Consider the following 20354-nt stretch of genomic DNA (forward strand, 5'->3'; position numbering starts at 1 on the left):
AATGGAGACAGATGTTGGAAAGCTACGACAAAAGGATTTATTTATATAGTAACCAATAGTGCCTGCAAGCACAGTTCAGTTGGCAAAATATTTTGTAAATAAACTCTTTGAAGCATTCCTAATAAAAACGGTTGCCCATTCGAAGAAGACTCGAAGACGTAGTCTAGGAGGGGCGAACTCCATCACCAATGTTTACTGAGTTTGTGTCTTTAATTGTTGCTAATAATTCCTCTTTTGGTTCTTTAAGTTTTATGATTAAGGCATAAACATCACTTAATTTTCTGTATTTACTCACACATGTGCAACTTTAGTTAAATGGTGAAATTGCTCAAATAATCAATCCCGTAGATTTTAGATCATATTTTGGTATCAAAGGGAGGTTGATCATGGTTAAACGTGATATTTTCCAATATTGACTAGATTCAAGTCACAGTGTGGAGAAGAAAACTTGAGTATACCAATCCCGAGATTGGAAAGAGAAAGTAGATCCTTATCTAGTACAGAAATGGCTAAAAATTCTAGGTAGCTCCAGTTGAAATAAGTTTAAGAGTTCAATCGAAAATTTCAACAAGAGAACACTTCACTACGGCGAATGGTGCAAGCTTTGCAGGAGGATAAGAAAAGACTACAAGAAAATATTGAAGCTTTGCAGAAGAGTCGAAGAAGAAACAATCCATCAGCTCGAATTTTATCTAATGAGGGGAAAATGAAGTTGCACCTCTTCATTAGGAAGATGAAGATAGTTCATCTTTGTCAATGACTCCAAAAATATAGTCGGTAGAAGAAGCTATCAGAACCTTTTCCTCATCTTCTGAGGAACCTCCTTATATTCCAACATCACCAAGAAATGATTCAAAGAAGGACAAGATTTCCAACAATCAGGAGATTGGAGCATTTGAAAGACATACCAAAGGAATGGGAATGTCGTCGATGAACAAGATGGGATATCATCAGGGATAGGGCCTCAGCAAACATGGCCAAGGCAGGCTCCAACTGATCTACGTGTAGGAAAGGTCGAAACATGAAGGCTTGTGCTATGACCAATCGATATGTGACTACTGCAGGAAGAGAGGTCACATTGCAGATCGATGTTGGTCCCTACACCTCGACCTGATGCCAAAGAAGTTGCAAGACCGCAAAGGTAAACTAATGAGTCACTCTAGCAGTGATTCAGAAGGTGAGTCCTTAATTCAAAACTTTATTTTAAAAGCTATCAAAGGGATTTATCCATGTACCTTTTGTGGTAGTAATTCACATTGTGTAGAAGAATGATGGAAGCAAAAAAAAATCAGCAAAAAAAATAGGTGCTACCAAGAATCTGCCATGGAAAGATGATGTAGCACTACAAGTAAAGAAACGTCTCGGGAAGAATTTACTTCAGTCAGAAAAGGACTCTGCAACATCAAGGGAGAGTTCGAGAAAATCCAACAAAAATATATCTAGTAAAAACTCTGGAGAAAACTTTTGTCCTAAATGTAGGCTAAGAGGACACTCGAAAAGCGCATGTCTGATTCTTCCCTGTGAGACAACACCAGCACCAGCAGAGCAGAAGACAACAAAAGAACCTGGAGCAGAGGAACGTAAGTCTCCATAATGGTCTCCTACTTGGAATTGGTCAGATTATATGCCATATATATAAATGTGAGTTTGTAAATAGTCATCTCCTCAATAGGACTAGTCAAGTCTGTAACTAGGATTCAGATGATTTATTTTTATTATAATGCATGTTTTTAATAAACTCATATTTGTAATAAAAATTTTGTAGGTCCAAAAGTCCTTTTGTTGGGAGGTGTGATCCAAAATTGATCTTGTAAGTCAAGTTAAAAGTTTTCTTTACAACTGACGACCAAGATGGTCCTAGGAATAAAACTAATCTTGGTTTGTGCAGGAATTCACCATCTCAGTTGCTTGCAAAAACAACGTTAGGTCAAAGAAATCGACATGTTGATTCTAGTGGTATCTCCAGATTTTCATTTGGCCTCCAGGTGATGGAGAAATTGTCCATCAATGTTTGAGGTGAACAGGTGAAAAAGGGTCTCATAACCATGTGACGATCTTACTACTTGACACGTTGCAAGGTTAAGTTCACACAACTAGAAAAGATCAAGTTTCTCTCAAGTGCACATTTCCAAGTGTGTGATGAGATTATAGTTACTGGTAGATTAGAGGTTCATTTTATCCGTCATGGGTGCATTAAGCAGTATACGATGTAGTTGCAGTACAATGGTCCTTAAACCATGAGAAATGTCATGTAGATGAATGATGTACATTTTTATTTAAATGTAAAATTATACTTAAGGGTAAAAACTATGGTGAAAAGCAAGTGAAATACCATGGTGCGGATGCCTAGGTATAAAACTATGTATTGGCACTAAACTTATGGCCTAAATTTTAAGCACAATATTTCAAAACCTAAGTGCAAAGTCATTATAAACCAAGGTGTGAAAATTCATGATATATCAAACCATGGAGCGGAAATATATTACTAAAGCATATGTTAAACATACAGTATGGTGAAAATTCTATGGCGAAGTTTTATTAAAGATGAAGGTGGGAACATGACATATCAAACCTAATGTAAATGTTGGTGCAGAATTATGGTCAAATACTTATGGTATAAACCAAGTGCAAATGTGACATGTCAAATGTTTGAGCAGATGTTACAAAACCTACTGCATGGCGGGTTCAAAACCATGACATGACATTCCAACAATGCGGAGGAGGTGGCAGCCATGTGGCAATTTTCAACATCGTGCGGTTCCAGTTGACGTGTGGCAGATAGGTCAGTTGACAGCGTGAAGTTAACACCTAACTGTCGGGAAGCAGGTAGTCGAACTGTCAGGTTAATTAACTATTTGTATAAACTTTGGAACATAATTGTTACATCGTCGGAGGTCTTGGAAGGATATATACGTTGAGAAAATTTTGGTTAAATAAAACTCCAAACTTGTAGTTATATTGTCAGAGATTTGGGTTATATCAATTGGTGCATTAAAATGTTTAGTTAGCACCAGTCTAATAAAAATACCATGTGTGCCATTAAATTTTAATGCATTGTGCGCCAATCAAACTTTGGATAAGGTGGGTTGTGCGATATGCATGCTATGCCATGTGTTATAATGTTGTTGCACCGAGATATATCATTTGGCCACCACTTAGTTTGTTAAAAAAAATTATGCTAAACTTAGCATTAGGCCATCCTATAAATGCTTCGAGTGAAGAAGCATAAAGGGGAGTAGGAAGTTCTAGCCTTGGTGAGGAGAAGAAGAAGAGAGGCATTCTAGAGCCCATCAAGTCTTTTTCTATTTCATAGGTGAAACCTTTCAGAAAGGATTTTAGAAAGGAGGCATGCAAATCCAGGGCGGAAGTTTCACTTAAGTTGCGAGCAATACGAGTTGAATGGAGCTTCAGAGTCAAAGTTTTGGTATATGCATCCAGATGCTCTTTTGAGCGTTTCTTGGCCATCCTTGGGCCTTTTCAGGAACAGAGACACGAATTGGAAAGTTGCGACATAAGGCTTTATTTCTGTAGTAACCAACAGTGCCCTTGATCACAATTCATTTAGCGAGATATTTTGTAAAGAAACTCTTTGAAGCATTCCTTATAAAAATGGTTTCCCATTCGAAGCGGACCCGGAGACGTAGTCTAGGAGGAACGAAGTTTGTCACCAAAGCTTACTGAGTTTGCGTTTTTAATTGATGTTGTTAATTCTTCTCTTTCAGTTCTTTAAGTTTGATGATTAAGGCATAAACATCACTTAATTTATGTATCCACTCACACATGTGCAACTTTAGTTAATTGATGCAATTGCTCAAATAATTAATCATGTAGATTTCAGATCATGATTTCATTGTCCATTGTGAAAATGTTGTGTGATGGAATGAGGTGAATGCAACAAGAAGAAAGAAACATTGATTTTTTTCTTCTTCTCAAAAGGACAAGTGAAAAAATGATATGCCGTGCAAAGTGATCCTTAAATGAGGGACTCACATCCCACTTAGTTCACCAATATTGATACCTTGTCAAATTAAATTTGTTTTTTTGTTCTCAAACTTATACAAAGATATCAATGTTAGGATGGCTACAAGACTTATGTTCTCAATTCACTATTAAGTGTTACTCTTCAAGATCATACACATAGCCTACTCTCTATTGTAACCTACACACATCAACCCAACAACACAAAAGTAACAAGACCAACAAAAAACCAAACCATTTTCCCAAGTAATGGATGATCGATAGAAATAGTACAACAGTGATATAACGCATGCAACTTTGAGACGCAAGCCATAACAACCCATGCATAGGATACACCGTGTGTGACCTTAGAACCCCATGAAACAATTGTGTATGGACTATTGGAGGTGGATATGGCTTGTAGGGCTGTCATATGGCCTCAATTCATCCATTAATTATTGTATAATGGTTTGTTTTAGATGTTAATAAATTATAAGTTGATTTCTCATAAAATACGAGAAATAGAAATAACAATTTGACTAGAAAGATGCGACATCTCTATCACTATAGCCATTGGTCTCATTCAATTAATTAGATGGATGGTCTAAATCCTTTGATTGTTGGATTTCATCAATTGTTAATGGAGAAAGAAATTTTGAATAAGTTAATAGAGCTATAACTTGGTAAGGATTCTTACACAATCAAGATAACACAAGCAACAAATAAATATAAAGGAATACTTTCCATAACCCATATACCAAATCCATCACAGAATTTAATGTCAAAACTACAAATATTTTACCGTAACAATTCATTGAATGTAAATGTAAGTGGAAGTCCATCATGCAATGAAAAATGTACACACATAATTGATATAAAGATTTTACCTTGGAACCTAAGTAGGAAAACCAACATTTACATAGTTGTTGAACTTTTAGCACAAAAGTAAATAGGTGGAATTAAAGTAAGGGGAATGCCAACAAACCTCACCATTCATTTCTCATTCCTCAAATTTTTTTCTCTTTTTTTTTTCCATTTTTTATCTCATTTATTTTTTCATTACACTTACAATGTTCTTTATATCTTTTTAACATTCACTAATTACCCAAATAATTAGTAACATTCACTAATTACCTAAATGATTAATAACATTCACTAATTACCTAAATAATTAGTAATGTGATACTTCACCTAACAACCTAGTTAATAGAATATGCTATTAGAAATTTGAAGAGAGTATATTATGACACAGATAAATCACATTTACTTTATTTTATTGATCATAATAGTTACAAATATGTGGGACATAATATTGACTTCAACACATCTAGATTATGACTCCAAGTGATAACATAGGAATCAACAACTTCTAGATTGACTCCATGTAACTCATAATGACAACTATACATGACATGGAAGCATTACTTCCAACACCCTCCCTTAATGCTTACATGGAAGACATTGAAAGTACATATTACAACAATAAATAAATCTTTGTTAGATTTGTGTGATATGATCATCACTAACACTCATATCCACTCTGAAATTTCACAGCTTCTGCTCTTTTCTTCACCACACTTTAGAGCTTCCCACTTGATCCATTTAAGACATAACCACTTCAGATCATCGTTGATGAACTTTGCAAGATCAACAATATTGACACCTCGGCTCGTTGGGGCTTCCATGATAAGAGTTGTCAAGTGATGAACCATCATATGGACCAACCACCATATGTTGGATACTTCACTTTCGGTTATTCGTCGGTTGCTAGGATGGAGGTCTGGATATTGAATGTGTTCAAAAGTTGATCAAACAACTTGACCTTACCAATACACAAAAATTGATGTTTCAGACACTGGGGCGACACCGGGGCTTCCAGTTTAAGAACCACCAATCCTTTTTATAACTAATAAAAACACACAAGAATTGATGTTTCGGAGACCAAGGCTTCCAATTTAAGAACCACCAACCCTTTTTATAACCAATAAAAACACAAACACCAACCACTAAATCATAGAAAGACAAAATTTAGTCCTATGTCTTTCTTGTTTTTATTAACTAAAAAAAATATTTTAACTCTTTTCTTAACCCATCATTTTCTTTCAATAAAGAACCATCTAACTCTAACTCTAGAAATAACCTTTTCTAAAACCTAAGTTCCAATTCATTCACGCTCATGGTTTTCATTCTGCAAAATTTGGGTGAATACTTCTGCCACCAACCCACTAATATCTTGAATATGTTTAAAATACGGCAACTACCCAATTTAAAGGAAGGTATTTGAAATGGAAAGGTGGCTGAGAATTATCTCTACATAAGCATGTTCATGCTTATTCATATGACCCTCCCACTCTGCTCAATGGCAATCCTTATTCAGAAACATTCTGTGGGAAACTTGTTGCTAAACCAAGACGTTTGAAAATGAGAACGCAATCCATTCGATGCACTCTCAACAATCGAGGTGACGTGGTAGAATAACAGGGTCCGAGTGGACACGAAAACAAGAAACTAGGGAAATGTATGTCCATAAAACGATATTGCAGAAGAGAGAGATACCTAAATGTGCTAGCATTGATGAACCAGCAGGTACTTTTTTATGGTGGAGAAGGCAGATACACAACGGAAAAATATAGTGGCTGCTTTAAAAAGGTTGGAAACTACATAAAAAGATAATGCCTACGGAGGAAGTTGGTAACTACAGAAAAACAATAAACAATAATTTACAAATCCAACCGAAATTTTCAAAAACTTGGAGCTTCAAACATACAATGTCTATGCTGCTGGAAAGCCATTAAGTATTAAAGCGTTTAAAAATGCGTAGTGAATAGTTTTTTTTTCCTATGTTTGACCTTCATAAACCCATGGCTAAAATAAGATTTATTTATGTTAATTTATCATGCCACCAACGCCCCCAAAAAATAAGCAATTGGACTTTCTAATAACTACTGCATTGATAAGATCAACTCTTAATCTTATTTTTAAAGTGTAGGCTAAAAAACCTCTACAGTTTAGTTTGGAAAATAATGAAAATTCTTGTAAGATTATGATACAATCTTGTAGAAATTTTTGAAAATCTAGGTTATAGTTGTCAAATTTCAGGATTTTGGGTACTCTAGAAGTTCTTGCTGGTGTTGAATCCATTATCACTATCAAAAAAACAATTCAAACACTACCATTTTAAAATTTAATTTTTTTTACCAGATTCCCATAAAAAAATACAGATGTGAGTAGACAAGACATAATTTTAATGCCAACCTGAATGTAAGAACAGAAACATGCCAATAAAATGCAAGAACAAAAACATGCCAATAAAAGTACAATACACATGATTAAGCTCTCTTTCCCTGGATTGTGGAGAAGACTCAACAACAATATTTGTTTGAAATATCTCTTCATTTTTAGTCTTTCAAGCGTCTTGAATTTTTTATTATCCAACTATGAATGTGCCTTCAAGTTTTACACTGTTGCACGAATATTTGTACTTGATTAAATAGGAAAGCAATATCATGCTAAATCCCAGTAAATTCAGTTAAAAGATTTAAAGGACGTCATTTGAAATCACACCACAAGATCACAATTCACAAGCTTGAGCGTTCAAAGATAAGCTTCCAAAAATCTGACAGTTACCATGTACCAGTGTTACAACATTATGTAACTGTTAGCTCCATTAAGTTTTACACAATTGCTGCCTAAAATTATGGAATTTAAACTGCAGTCTTTCCTTAACTTATGGAAACCAACTGCAGTAGTTTCCTTAAGTTAAGGAAATCAACTGCAGCTAATAAATTTATTGTTAGGAGCTACTGAAGTGGTCCATTACTCCCATCTGGAGTTCTCTCCCTTGATCTGTGGGACATTTGACACATAGCTATCAGAAGCTTGATGGAAGCTTAGCTATAAATTCATCTGTTTGGTCCCCAAGCTTGCATCTCAATCCCCTTCAGTTTTACACCATCTAGCTGAGGTAGCAGAGCTTGGAAGTGCCTTTAGAATTTTTGTGTTCTTTTCTTTTTGCTTGGATTGAAGCTGGAGTGCTGAAGAAGAAGCAAGTGGACTGTGGCCTCCATCAAAACATCACCAATGGCTGGAGGTAACTTGTATCCCTGGGCATTAAGATTTAATGATTCTTTGAGTTTATTCCGCATGCAAGAATCGTTGTTGAAACTGTAGAATTTTCTAACATTTGGTATCAGAGCTGAATTTACCTCTGCCTTGGTGTGCGATTCGAATACTTTGTATTTGTACTTTTCCAAACCGACACATAATGTTCACACATTTCAGACAAATCCCTTTCTCTGCTTCGTGGTGTATGTTTGTTAATAAAAATGACGGTTCCCTCGTATCGCAACATTTTTCTTTCACTGTGGTATGTTAGTTAATAAAATGATGAAAGTAGGGTTTGTAGGGTTTGTGACTAATTGTACAATGCTTGAGGAGATTGCCTTGTGTGATATACCCAATTTGCTGGATTCCGAAATCGAGGCCATCGCCAGGATTTGTAAGATGCTTAAATCTCTCAGCCTCGGGTATTGCATGAATTTGTCTGATATTGCCCTCGATTCACTGAAAAATTGCAAGAATATCCAAGAATTGAGTTTAAATGGCCCTTTCAGATTCACTCATTCTGGTTTGTCAAGAATAGGCGAGAATTGTCCAACGCTTAGGAAGGTCTCATTCGTCTTTGATGATTCCATCGACATTACCTTGGTCCTTAGGTCTCTGGCTACACATTGTCTCCATCTGTAGGAATTGTCTTTGAACTTCGGAAATGGGGACCTGAGAGAGTTATCGAGGTTATCAAATCGCTTACGTTGCGTATTACTGTAAATAGTATGCAAGAAGCTTGTCCTCCTGATTCGTTAGCAAGCATTGCTGCTGCAAACAGGGGTCTGAAAGAATTTCTATATTTTAATTCTGCTTTTCCTTTAAACGATTCTGCTCTTACTAGGATTTTACAGAATTGTAGAAGCCTCGAGAAACTGGTCAGAATTTATTGGTGAAATCACATTGTTACAGAAGTCCATTAGCAACTATGTATTTTAATAGATAAATAAAAAAAAATCGTTGTTTTTACGAGTATGATATATTTGTTCAACTAGGCATGTTTTTCGTTCGTATATTTGAAGAGTGTAACCATAAATATTGCCATATCGCGTATCCTATGTAGATATTCTATGTCAACACCCTAAGTAAGGAAAGAAAGGATTGTGATTTAAGACTTCATTATTGACACAATGTCTCTCACCATTATTCAACAATGAGGTTTTTCTTTGATATGAGTCATGTTAAAGGAAACAATTTTATGCTTATTATCCAATTATGGCGGAGCTAAATATTAATCCGCCATAGTATACTATTGATATAATATTATTTTGTTTGTGACATTATTATTGTTTAATTTTAAAATTATGGGCCAGTCAAATACTATAGTTTATGCATTCTTAAATATTTCAATATTTCAATATTTGAATATTTGAAATGGTTTAGTCTTTGTTTTGAATATTTCAAATTTGCAGTTTTTGCAAATTATTTAAAGAAATAGTTTATAACTTTTTAGAGCCCATTTTGTAATTAATTTAAGAATTAGTCTTAAATAAATTATGGGACAGTTAGACTAAGGAATGTAAATTTGATTTTGCTGGAAAAATATTACAGTTATATGGAGTTTATTAAAATGTCATCTTGACTTACTCCTTTCAGTAAACATTATTTTTCTCTCTGGTTAAGTTATGTTTATGCAACAAAATAATGTCTAGTGATCCATATGATTTTAATTAATTAGAGAATAGCCACAACATCTTTAATTAAATAAAATTATATATTGATTGGCAAGTTCACATAAAGATTATTTAGACATTAAATTGTAATTAATTACACTGAATATAATAAATTTTATCCCACAGGAATTTTTATTATATTTATGTGATTAATTAGGATAAAATTTCATAACCTACCCACAGGAGTTATGAACTAATAAGTTTTATCATAAAGTTTTATTGAATCTATTTGAATTGAAAATTTAGCACACAGGCAATTTTCATGTCATTTGATTCAATTCTTTTTAGCATGTTTTACATTGAAAGTTTTATTGAATCTATTTGAATTGAAAATTTAGCCCACAGGCAATTTTCATGTCATTTGATTCAATTCTTTTTAGCATGTTTTACATTGGTAAAACATGAAAGTTCATAAAGTTTTATTGAATCTGTTTGAATTAAAAATTTAGCCCACAGGCAATTTTTATGTCATTTGATTCAATTCTTTTTAGCATGGTTTACATTGGTAAAACATGAAAGTTTATTAAGCCTCAATTTTAACATAAGCATGTGATTCTTTATTTTGATGCAGCAGTACAACCTGGAAATTTCTCTGAAATTCGTTGTGACATTCCCGAACTTAAGGAAATAATCTCATTTGTTTGTTATGAATCTAATATGGTTAACGTTAATATTAACACATGGTGGATTGATTTTGGATCAACAATTCACATTTCGAATTCCTTACAAGGTTTGCAAAACCTAAGAAAGCCAGTGGGGAGTGAGCAAAGCATCTTATCAGGAAACAAGATGAGCTCACATGTGGAAGCTATAGGAACATGTTATTTAACTTTAAGTAGTGGGTTTGTTTTGGAATTAGAAAAGACCTTTTATGTTCCAAGTTTTTCTAGAAACTTGATTTCAGTTTCAAGGCTTGTACTTTTCAGATATTCCTTAAACTATTCAGAAAAATCTTTCAGTCTATTCTATAAATCTGATTATGTTGGGAATGGTATTTTGTCTAACGGTCTTTACTGCATTAATTTACAAAACAATGTCACTTATGATTCAATGCATGTTCACACTGGCACTAAAAGATGTGTTATCAATGAAGATTCCTCTACATTATGGCACTGGAGACTAGGTCATATCTCCATAGATAGAATTAAAAGATTGGTAAATGAAGGAATAATTAGTACTCTAGATTTTACTGATTTTGAGACTTGTGTGGACTGCATAAAGGGAAAGCAGACCAACAAGTCAAAGAAAGGTGCCAATAGGAGTTCAGACATATTAGAAATCATACATACTGATATATGTAGTCCAGACATGGACTCACATGGTCAGAGATACTTCATCTCCTTTATAGATGATTACTCACGATATATGTATCTCTACATGCTTCATAAAAAGAGCGAATCATTAGATGCCTTTAAGATCTTTAAGGCTGAAGTAGAGAAACAATGCGGCAAGCAAATTAAGATCGTGAGATCAGATAGAGGTGGAGAATATTATGGTAGATACACAGAAGATGGACAAGCACCTGGGCCATTTGCTAAGTTTCTTCAAGAGCATGGGATTGTTGCCCAATACACCATGCCTGGTTCACCCGACCAGAATGGTGTAGCAGAAAGAAGAAATTGAACATTATTGGACATGGTGCGGAGTATGCTTAGCAGCTCCAATCTTCCTAAATCCTTGTGGACTGAAGCACTTAAGACGACAGTGTATATATTGAACCGAGTTCCAACCAAGGCGGTTCCTAAAACACCATTTGAATTACTGAAAGGTTGGAAACCGAGTTTGTGACATATGCGCGTTTGGGGATGCCCGTCTGAAGTGAGAATTTATAATCCACAAGAGAGGAAACTGGACCCAAGGACCATTAGTGGGTATTTCATTGGATATGCTGAAAGGTCTAAAGGTTACAGATTTTACTGTCCATCTCACAACACTAGGATTGTGGAATCAAGAAATGCAAAGTTTCTTGAAAATGACTTGATTAGTGGGAGCGATCAAACCAGAAACATAGTTTCTGAGAAGGATCATTCAGAATCTCAACCTTCCACTTCAAGTGATAGATTGGTTATTGTTCATAGCACCCCTCAAGTACAAACTGGTGTTGAACAACCAATTGTTGAAGTTCCACAAGCTGCTGACGATATTCCAGTAGATCAAGGAGTTCAAGAGTTGCAAGGAAATTTTGAACAACAAGTTGAACCACATACTTCTCAGGAAGATGATGGTACAACATTAAGAAGATCTACTATACCTAAGAGATCAACAATTCCTAATGATTATGTTGTGTATCTACAAGAATCTGACTACAACATTGGAGCCGAAAATGATCCCGAATCATTTTCACAAGCCATGAGTTGCAAAGAATCAGAACTGTGGTACAATGCCATGAAGGAAGAGATGAATTCCATAAAGAGTAACGAAGTCTGGGATCTTGTTGAGTTGCCTAATGGTGCAAAAGTCATTGGATGCAAATGGGTCTTTAAGACAAAGAAAGACTCATTGGGCAACATTGAGAGATACAAGGCAAGACTTGTTGCTAAGGGATTCACTCAGAAAGAAGGAATCGACTACACGGAGACTTTTTCTCCTGTATCTAAGAAAGATTCCTTGCGCGTTATTATGGCATTAGTAGCCCATTTTGACTTGGAGTTGCATCAAATGGATGTGAAAACGACTTTTCTTAATGGAGATCTAGAGGAGGAGGTTTACATGAAACAACTTGAAGGATTCCCCTCTAGTAATGGTGAGCAATTGGTTTGCAAGCTCAAAAAGTCATTATATGGTTTAAAACAAGCATCCCGCCAATGGTATTTGAAATTCCATAATGTAATTTCTTCTTTTGGTTTTGTAGAAAACATTATGGATCAATGTATATACCTGAAGGTTAGTGGGAGTAAAATTTGTTTTCTTGTTTTATATGTGGATGACCTTTTGCTAGCAACCAATGATAAGGGTTTGATACATGAGGTGAAACAATTCCTCTCTAAAAATTTTGATATGAAGGATATGGGTGAGGCATCTTATGTCATTGGCATTAAGATCCATAGAGACAGATTTTGAGGCATCTTGGGTCTGTCACAGGAAACCTATATTAATAAAATTTTAGAGAGATTTCGGATGAAGGATTGTTCACCAAGTGTAGCTCCCATTGTGAAGGGTGATAGGTTCAATTCGAACCAATGCCCGAAGAACGACTTTGAAAGGGAACAAATGAAGAACATTCCATATGCTTCTGCTGTCGGAAGCCTAATGTATGCTCAAGTCTGCACAAGACCTGACATTGCATTTGTTGTGGGAATGTTGGGACGATATCAGAGTGATCGAGGTTTAGACTACTGGAGAGCTGCAAAGAAGGTAATGAGGTACCTTCAAGGAAACAAAGACTACATGCTTATGTATAGATGGACATACAACTTGGAAGTAATTGGCTACTCAGATTCTGACTTTGCTGGATGTGTTGATTCACGCAAATCAACATCAGGTTACATTTTTATGATGGCCGGTGGAGCTGTATCATGGAGGAGTGCCAAGCAGACCTTGATTGCCACTTCCACTATGGAAGCCGAGTTCGTCTCCTGTTTTGAGGCTACTTTACATGGTGTATGGCTTAGGAGTTTCATTTCTGGGCTTAGAATTATGGATTCTATCTCTAAGCCATTGAGAATATATTGTGATAATTCAGCTGCTGTTTTTATGGCTAAAAACAATAAAAGTGGGAGTCGAAATAAACACATCGACATTAAGTATTTAGCTATAAGGGAACGTGTTAAAGAAAAGAAAGTGGTCATTGAGCACGTCAGCACTGAGTTAATGATTGCTGATCCTTTGACTAAGGGCATGCCACCGTTTAAATTCAAGGATCATGTATTGAATATGGGACTTGGTCCCATTATGTAGTTTCTCATTGTATGGACAATGTTATTTTAATGAAATTCTTAATTATTGTGATGTTTTTTCTCATATTTATGTGCACCTTAAGTTGATTTGAGAAAATTCATTTAAGAAGGACCAAGAATAAACATAAGGTTTATTCATTAAGAAATTGTTGCCACATAAATTATAATAAGAATAAATACATAGTAATACATGGAAGATAGTTAGAGGACTTATCGCCATGATTAATGTATCTATTACTTAATACAGATTATCAATGGTTTTTAAGTTGAGACATTAAGTTTGGAAGTATGGACCAAGTGGGAGAATTTTAGCTCCATTAAGTTTTACACAATTGCTGCCTAAAATTATGGAATTTAAACTGCAGTCTTTCCTTAACTTATGGAAACCAACTGCAGTAGTTTCCTTAAGTTAAGGAAATCAACTGCAGCTAATAAATTTATTGTTAGGAGCTACTGAAGTGGTCCATTACTCCCATCTGGAGTTCTCTCCCTTGATCTGTGGGACATCTGACACATAGCTATCAGAAGCTTGATGGAAGCTTAGCTATAAATTCATCTGTTTGGTCCCCAAGCTTGCATCTCAATCCCCTTCAGTTTTACACCATCTAGCTGAGGTAGCAGAGCTTGGAAGTGCCTTCAGAATTTTTCTGTTCTTTTCTTTTTGCTTGGATTGAAGCTGGAGTGCTGAAGAAGAAGCAAGTGGACTGTGGCCTCCATCAAAACATCACCAATGGCTGGAGGTAACTCGTATCCCTGGGCATTAAGATTTAATGATTCTTTGAGTTTATTCCGCATGCAAGAATCGTTGTTGAAACTGTAGAATTTTCTAACAGTAACATCATATACAATATTTGATATAAGAACATTAAAACATAAATATTGGTCTGTAACAAACTAGCCAGAGGAATGTTTTAGCAGAGTCATAAAGGAAAAATGGAAACTGAACGAGATGATTTAGAATTTGACACAAGTTTCCAACCCCTTTTAGCTCTTGTCTATCTTTCTGCATAACCTTCTAAAATCCTCCATCTTCTCTGCTAATTCATCGTTAACTGCATTCTCATGTTCACTGAGGCACTCTTCAGCCTCCTCAAGACCTTCCTCCATGTTTTCAACATCTTCCTTCTACAAATCTCCCCATAGTTTTTCCATATTCAGCCTTTTCTTCATGTCGTCGATATATTTATCCAGTGCATTCCTTAGTTCCACTGTTTCCTTCTTATGTTGATCTTCAATTTTTAATTTCTCTGCCTCTGCCATCATTTTCTCTCAACCTGCTGCTCTGATTCATCACAATCATCGCCTCCTTTATCCCACAAGTCTTATGCTCTGCTGACACCTTCAAAATTATGTTTTCATCGATCTCCATACTGATAATAATTTTGACATCGCCTCTAGGTGCAAGTGAAAGTCCCTCCAAATAAAATACGCCCAAAAGATTACTGTGTTCAACATTAGGCCTTTCTCCTTCATATGTGTGTACTCTCATTCTTTCCTGATTGTCGTATGTAGTAAAGTAGTCGCCCTCCCTTCGAACTGGAATTTGTGTATTTCTCGGGATCAAAATGCTCACCATATCCACTTTAACTCCAATTCCTAGACTAAGGGTAGTGACATCTTGAAGTATGAGGTGTGTTGTTGTGTTATCGTCATTCAACACCGTAACCTGCACATAGGCACCATAAGCTACAGCTTCATCCAGATGGGTAGAATTACACAACACCTTCTGGCTGTTGAAGAAATCTTTAAGAAACTCCTGCACTTTTGTTATTCGCGTAGAACCTCCCACTAAGACAATTTTATCAGTCTGGGGTTTGGTCATTCGGGTATCCCCCATCCACTTTTCAACCATCTCAATGCATTTTTCAAACAAATCAGTATTCATTTGCTCAATCTTTTCTCTTTTGATTTTGAAATGAAGGTCTTGTGTTTCATGAAGACATGGTACTTCAATGATGGCCTCCATACTTGAAGACAAATCTCTCTTTGCCCTTTCATGTGCACTGCAAAGCCTCCTCAGTGCTCTTGCATTTCTTGCTATGTCTGCTTTGTATTTCCTCTGAAATTCCTGCACAAAATGGCTGACCATTATGTTGTCAAAATCCTCACCTCCGAGATAGGTATCTCCTCCAACTGCCTTCACCTCTATTTTGTGCTTCTTAATATTCAACATAGCAACATTGAAAGTCCCTCCACCCAAATCGATAATGAGGACGTTCTCACCATCATATGATGAATAAGATTTCATGTCAAACCCACATGCAATTGCAGCAGCTGTTGGTTCGTTTAATATTTGTAAGACATCCAAACCTACTATCTTCCCTACGATTTTAGTGGCCTGCCTTTGAGAATCGTTATAGTAAGTAGTAACAATAATCACGACTTTACTTAATTGACAAACTAGGTATTGTTGGGAGATTTCTTTCATGTTATGAAACACCATTGACAATATTTCCTCAAGTTCAAAGGTTTTCCTTTTCCATTTGAAGAAAACTTGGATGATAGGCTTGTCCTTAGGTCCGCGTGCAATAGAAAATGGCCATACACACTTATCACTTTCCACACACGAATTGGAGAAGCGCCTTCAAGTCAACCTCTTGGCATCAAAGATTGTGTTTTCAGGGTTGGAAGAGACTTTATTCTTTGTAGTTCTTTACAGGTTGTCCGATGAGGCACTCATTGTGTGTGAAGGAAACCATGGGGGAGTAGTCCTATCTCCCTGTTCATTGGGAATGATGTCCACTCTGTCATGATCATCACGCCAAATACCCACATAGTTGTAAGTGGTTCTGAGATCTATGTCGATATCCTTACCACCATCACCATGAGCGGAAGCCATGGATTAAAGAATTGACTGAAGAGGAGAGGAACATGCAACATCCAAAATAAAATAGAGCAATGATAGCCGAGGATATGGAAATTGGTAGAAGAGGAAGTGAGGAATATCTAGGAATGAAATCAATGAGAGAATTGATGGATTATTGGCTTCTATGATTGGCTTAGCATATAACCATCTTCCCTATTGAAGTTATTAGGGTGCTTATCGATCTCAAGATCTATCCTGATAATTTGAGAATTATAAAAAGGGATGAATGCTAGGATCTTAGATTGGTCAAAGCAAACAAGATGCTTAGAACTAAAAGAATGCTCAATGATGGAAAACTTTGACACCATATGATAGTTGGTATTCGCTATATGTTCTTTAAGGAAAGGTATGAAGGTTTGGCAGAGTCTATCCAATCAAATACTTCTCGCAAGAATAAGGAATTTGTTAAAATCTTGATCCTAACATGTGGTTAGAATTATTTTTGGCTAACTAGAATACTCACTTGAGGGTTTTATGGGCTTTAAATACAATTTTTATGTTCCATTTGGAAAAAACCTTAGCAATAAGATCTATGGTTCCTTTTATGCATGGGAGAGAACTAGCCACGGGGAGGAGAGGAACTAGAATGGTTAGACTTTGGATTAAAGGTGGCTTGAAAGGATTCATTAATCTGTGAGGAGGTGTAACCATTGGCTCTAACTGCTTGAATCGATTAAGCCTTTTTAAAGGAAAGGAACTAAGGAGCAAATATTTTAAGGATTTGGGAGATAAGAGTTTTAAGAACATAATATTTTTGGTATGGGTGGTAGTGAGAATGGGCGTGAATATAATAGTAAGTGAAGGAATGAGGGTAGGGCTATAAACTGTCTATCATGTGTCAATGGTATGGTATGTTTGAAATCTTCTTATAGCCATGACTTTGTTCCTAGAGTTTGGAGTTTGATGAAATTTTTATACCTGGAAGCTCTTGTCTATCAGTCAAAATACAATATTGGCTTTAAAAAAGGAAGTTTGAGATCATTAAAATATGAAAAAAAATAGAATTTCATTTCTTAAGATAACCTAAAAGGCTTAGAAAATGAGAACTCAATAAACAAATTATGACTAAGTCTTCCTTTATCTAAGCTTTTATTTGAGTATATATATACACTTTTCAATTTTAAATATTTGATATGTGTTAAAGCCAAAATATACGACAACAATAACAATACAACGATCTCATTGGGTGGATGGTCTGAATTCTCTCTCTCATGCTTGGATTTTATCAATTGTTAATGGTGAATAACATTTTGAGTAAATTTTACCATGATATAACTAAGAATGGATTCTCACACCATCAAGATAAGACAAGCAACACATAAATACAAATGATTACTTCCAACACCACATATTAAATCCAACATAGAATTTTGTACACATATTTTACCATAACAAACCATGGAAATATAGTTGTAAAAAAACGTCCATCCTACAAAAACAAATCACATACATAGTCACACATAGATTTTACCTTGGAAACCCAAATGAAAAAATCATCATTCTAATGGTACTAAACCTTATTTTAACAATTTCCAATTATGATGAGACTTGTGGCTCTTTCTCCATTCTCCTCCTTGGCTAACAATCAACAAAAAAATCCTTGAAAAGAGAAATTACAAGAAGGAAAAAAATAATTGGACTAATAGAAATGTCAACAAAATTAAACACTCATTTTCCATTCCTCAATTTTTCCCTCTTATTTTAATTTTCTATTTTATTTAATTTTTTATTTTCATCACTTAATCTCATTTAATATTTTTTTTGGGGTTATTCATTCTAATTTATCTAACATCCACTAATTACTGCAATCACCAAATCTTATGACCATTAGCCTGTAACACCCTCCTCCCACATCTACCCAAGTAACCATGCCCACTAGGTAAACAAACGAAGAGAGACTACTAAGATTGGATTTGGCCTCCTATGTGACCTTAACGAAGTGGAATAGACATAACACATCAACCAACCTATCCAAATTAGCAAAAGAACCCTCAGGAGACATGTCAACCACTTAGACATCATGTCCCTAGGTCCCATTGATTTTATGGACATCTTAAGGCTCAGTCGCTCTCATGCTATATGCATGAGAGTGTCCAGAAACCCAAATTCGCTCTCACAGGCTTGCCTGCCAGTGACCTCGGGATTTGAGCCACTTTTTCAGGTCCAGAGCCGAGGTCACTGCCCATAATGGAATGATAACTTAGGAGTAGTAAAAGAATAGGGAAACAATTATGCAAAGGAAATATGTTAAACAAGACCTTAATTAGATCCCTACTAGCCATGACGGACATTTTGTCAAACATGTCATCAACATGTAACCTATAGGTGTAAACAACATAATTAAGTGTAGGGATCTCATAATTATATGAGAATCGCTATGAACCATTGTTCCCTCATGTCATTTGCCGCATTATCATCTATTAGGCCATAGATACATTATCCATTCATTTACAAGTAAAAACATGTTGAGAGCCATACATAGCTACTGCCATAAAACAAACATATAATCAATATAATAACAACAAAAATACTCATGAAAGTACAACCATATAAACCACATATAATCCATCAAAATGTTCATAGAAATAAAAGGAGAAATAACCTTTCATTAATGATGTAAAAACCAAACCCGAGATGGGACTTCCATGTTCCACGTGACCATAGAATGGTTGAGCCAAATCTCTCTTTAGCCATTCACCCCTGTGCCATATTCCAAGCATGAACGTGGGGCTCAAACCAAAAAAATCAACCAAGGCATACCGAGGCTAAACCACCTCACCCTCATCAATATAAACCAGGTTTTACCGTAATCCATCCTGGATCTGGGCCAACACAATGAACACATCATAACAAGTTTTATCGTGATCTCCATCCGATCCGATCACTAGGCCAAACAAGCATGGATGCCACCATATTTATTCACCTACACCATGAGGAATTTTCCTGCCTCCTAGTTTGTAGTGTTGTTTTAATCAATCTTAATTCATTGAGACTGCAACATTTAATTGTCAACCTAGGGCAAGTCTTGCTGTTTCAATGGAGTTTGCACTGTCTATGCCGATACACTCCAGCCAAGAATAAGGAAATGCAGAAAATAGTAAAAGATGTCACTGATCTAAATTGCTTAATAAAACCATACATGTAGACATAAAAAAACTCTACAGAATTCAATCACACTTCGCAACTATCAAAATAAACGCGCGCCACATAGGAACTAATATCTACTTCAGCTGGTTACTACCATTATGTTGATTAACTCAGTGTAACAACATAATACAAATGGAAACAACATCAAACGTAATCCATGATTTGTACAGCAACAACGAGAAACCATAAATTAATTAGCTAAACTAGAATGCACACTACCTCCATCACTGTAATCCCTGCCAAAGAGGAGGGACCTTCCTCCTCAGCAGGGCGCAAGAACAACACAAAAGTGATTAACGAATCAGCTGAAGAATAGTAACAACATCACCGTGCTGATTAATATTAAAAATAAACTCAGAATTATAGAAGTACAGTAACAAGAATTTTTTATATGTCGTGTCCTTGTACATGAAAAATTTAGTTCCTTTATAGTCATTACAACCCAAAATTAGAAATAGACCAGTCATGAGAATCTCATGATTCTCATGTTGATAAAAAATAAAAGTAGTTACAACCTATTGCTAAATACAAATATACATCACTTATGATTGCAATCGCTTGGGTGTTGTTGCTTCCAAAATAAACAATCCATACTGCTAACATCTGTTATGTGGAATAGTACCCACATTTCTTAGCTTCGGCGCAACAACATCGAGTGAATGTCAGTTCGGGATGTCATGACATCACTGGTGACAACACTTTTGGTGTGAC

The 20354-nt window shown here is 35.6% G+C and overlaps 1 protein-coding gene across 1 annotated transcript; it reads right to left on the reverse strand.

The window, feature by feature from the left end:
- Positions 1–14861: 14861 nt before the first annotated feature.
- LOC149230823 (heat shock cognate 70 kDa protein-like) lies at positions 14862–16073 on the reverse strand. Its single transcript, XM_089381426.1, has one exon. The coding sequence runs from the start codon at positions 16071–16073 to the stop codon at positions 14862–14864; it is 1212 nt and encodes a 403-aa protein (XP_089237552.1).
- Positions 16074–20354: the final 4281 nt, after the last annotated feature.

This window comes from Pinus tabuliformis, chromosome J, assembly GCF_031772625.1.
Source record: "Pinus tabuliformis cultivar Carrire ecotype Pingquan chromosome J, CPIR1, whole genome shotgun sequence".
Lineage (NCBI taxonomy): Eukaryota > Viridiplantae > Streptophyta > Pinopsida > Pinales > Pinaceae > Pinus > Pinus tabuliformis.

What these genes read in the sequence shown, in the direction of transcription:
- LOC149230823 (XM_089381426.1), bottom strand. Translation starts at nt 16,073, where the DNA reads ATGGTGTTTCATAACATGAAAGAAATCTCCCAACAATACCTAGTTTGT.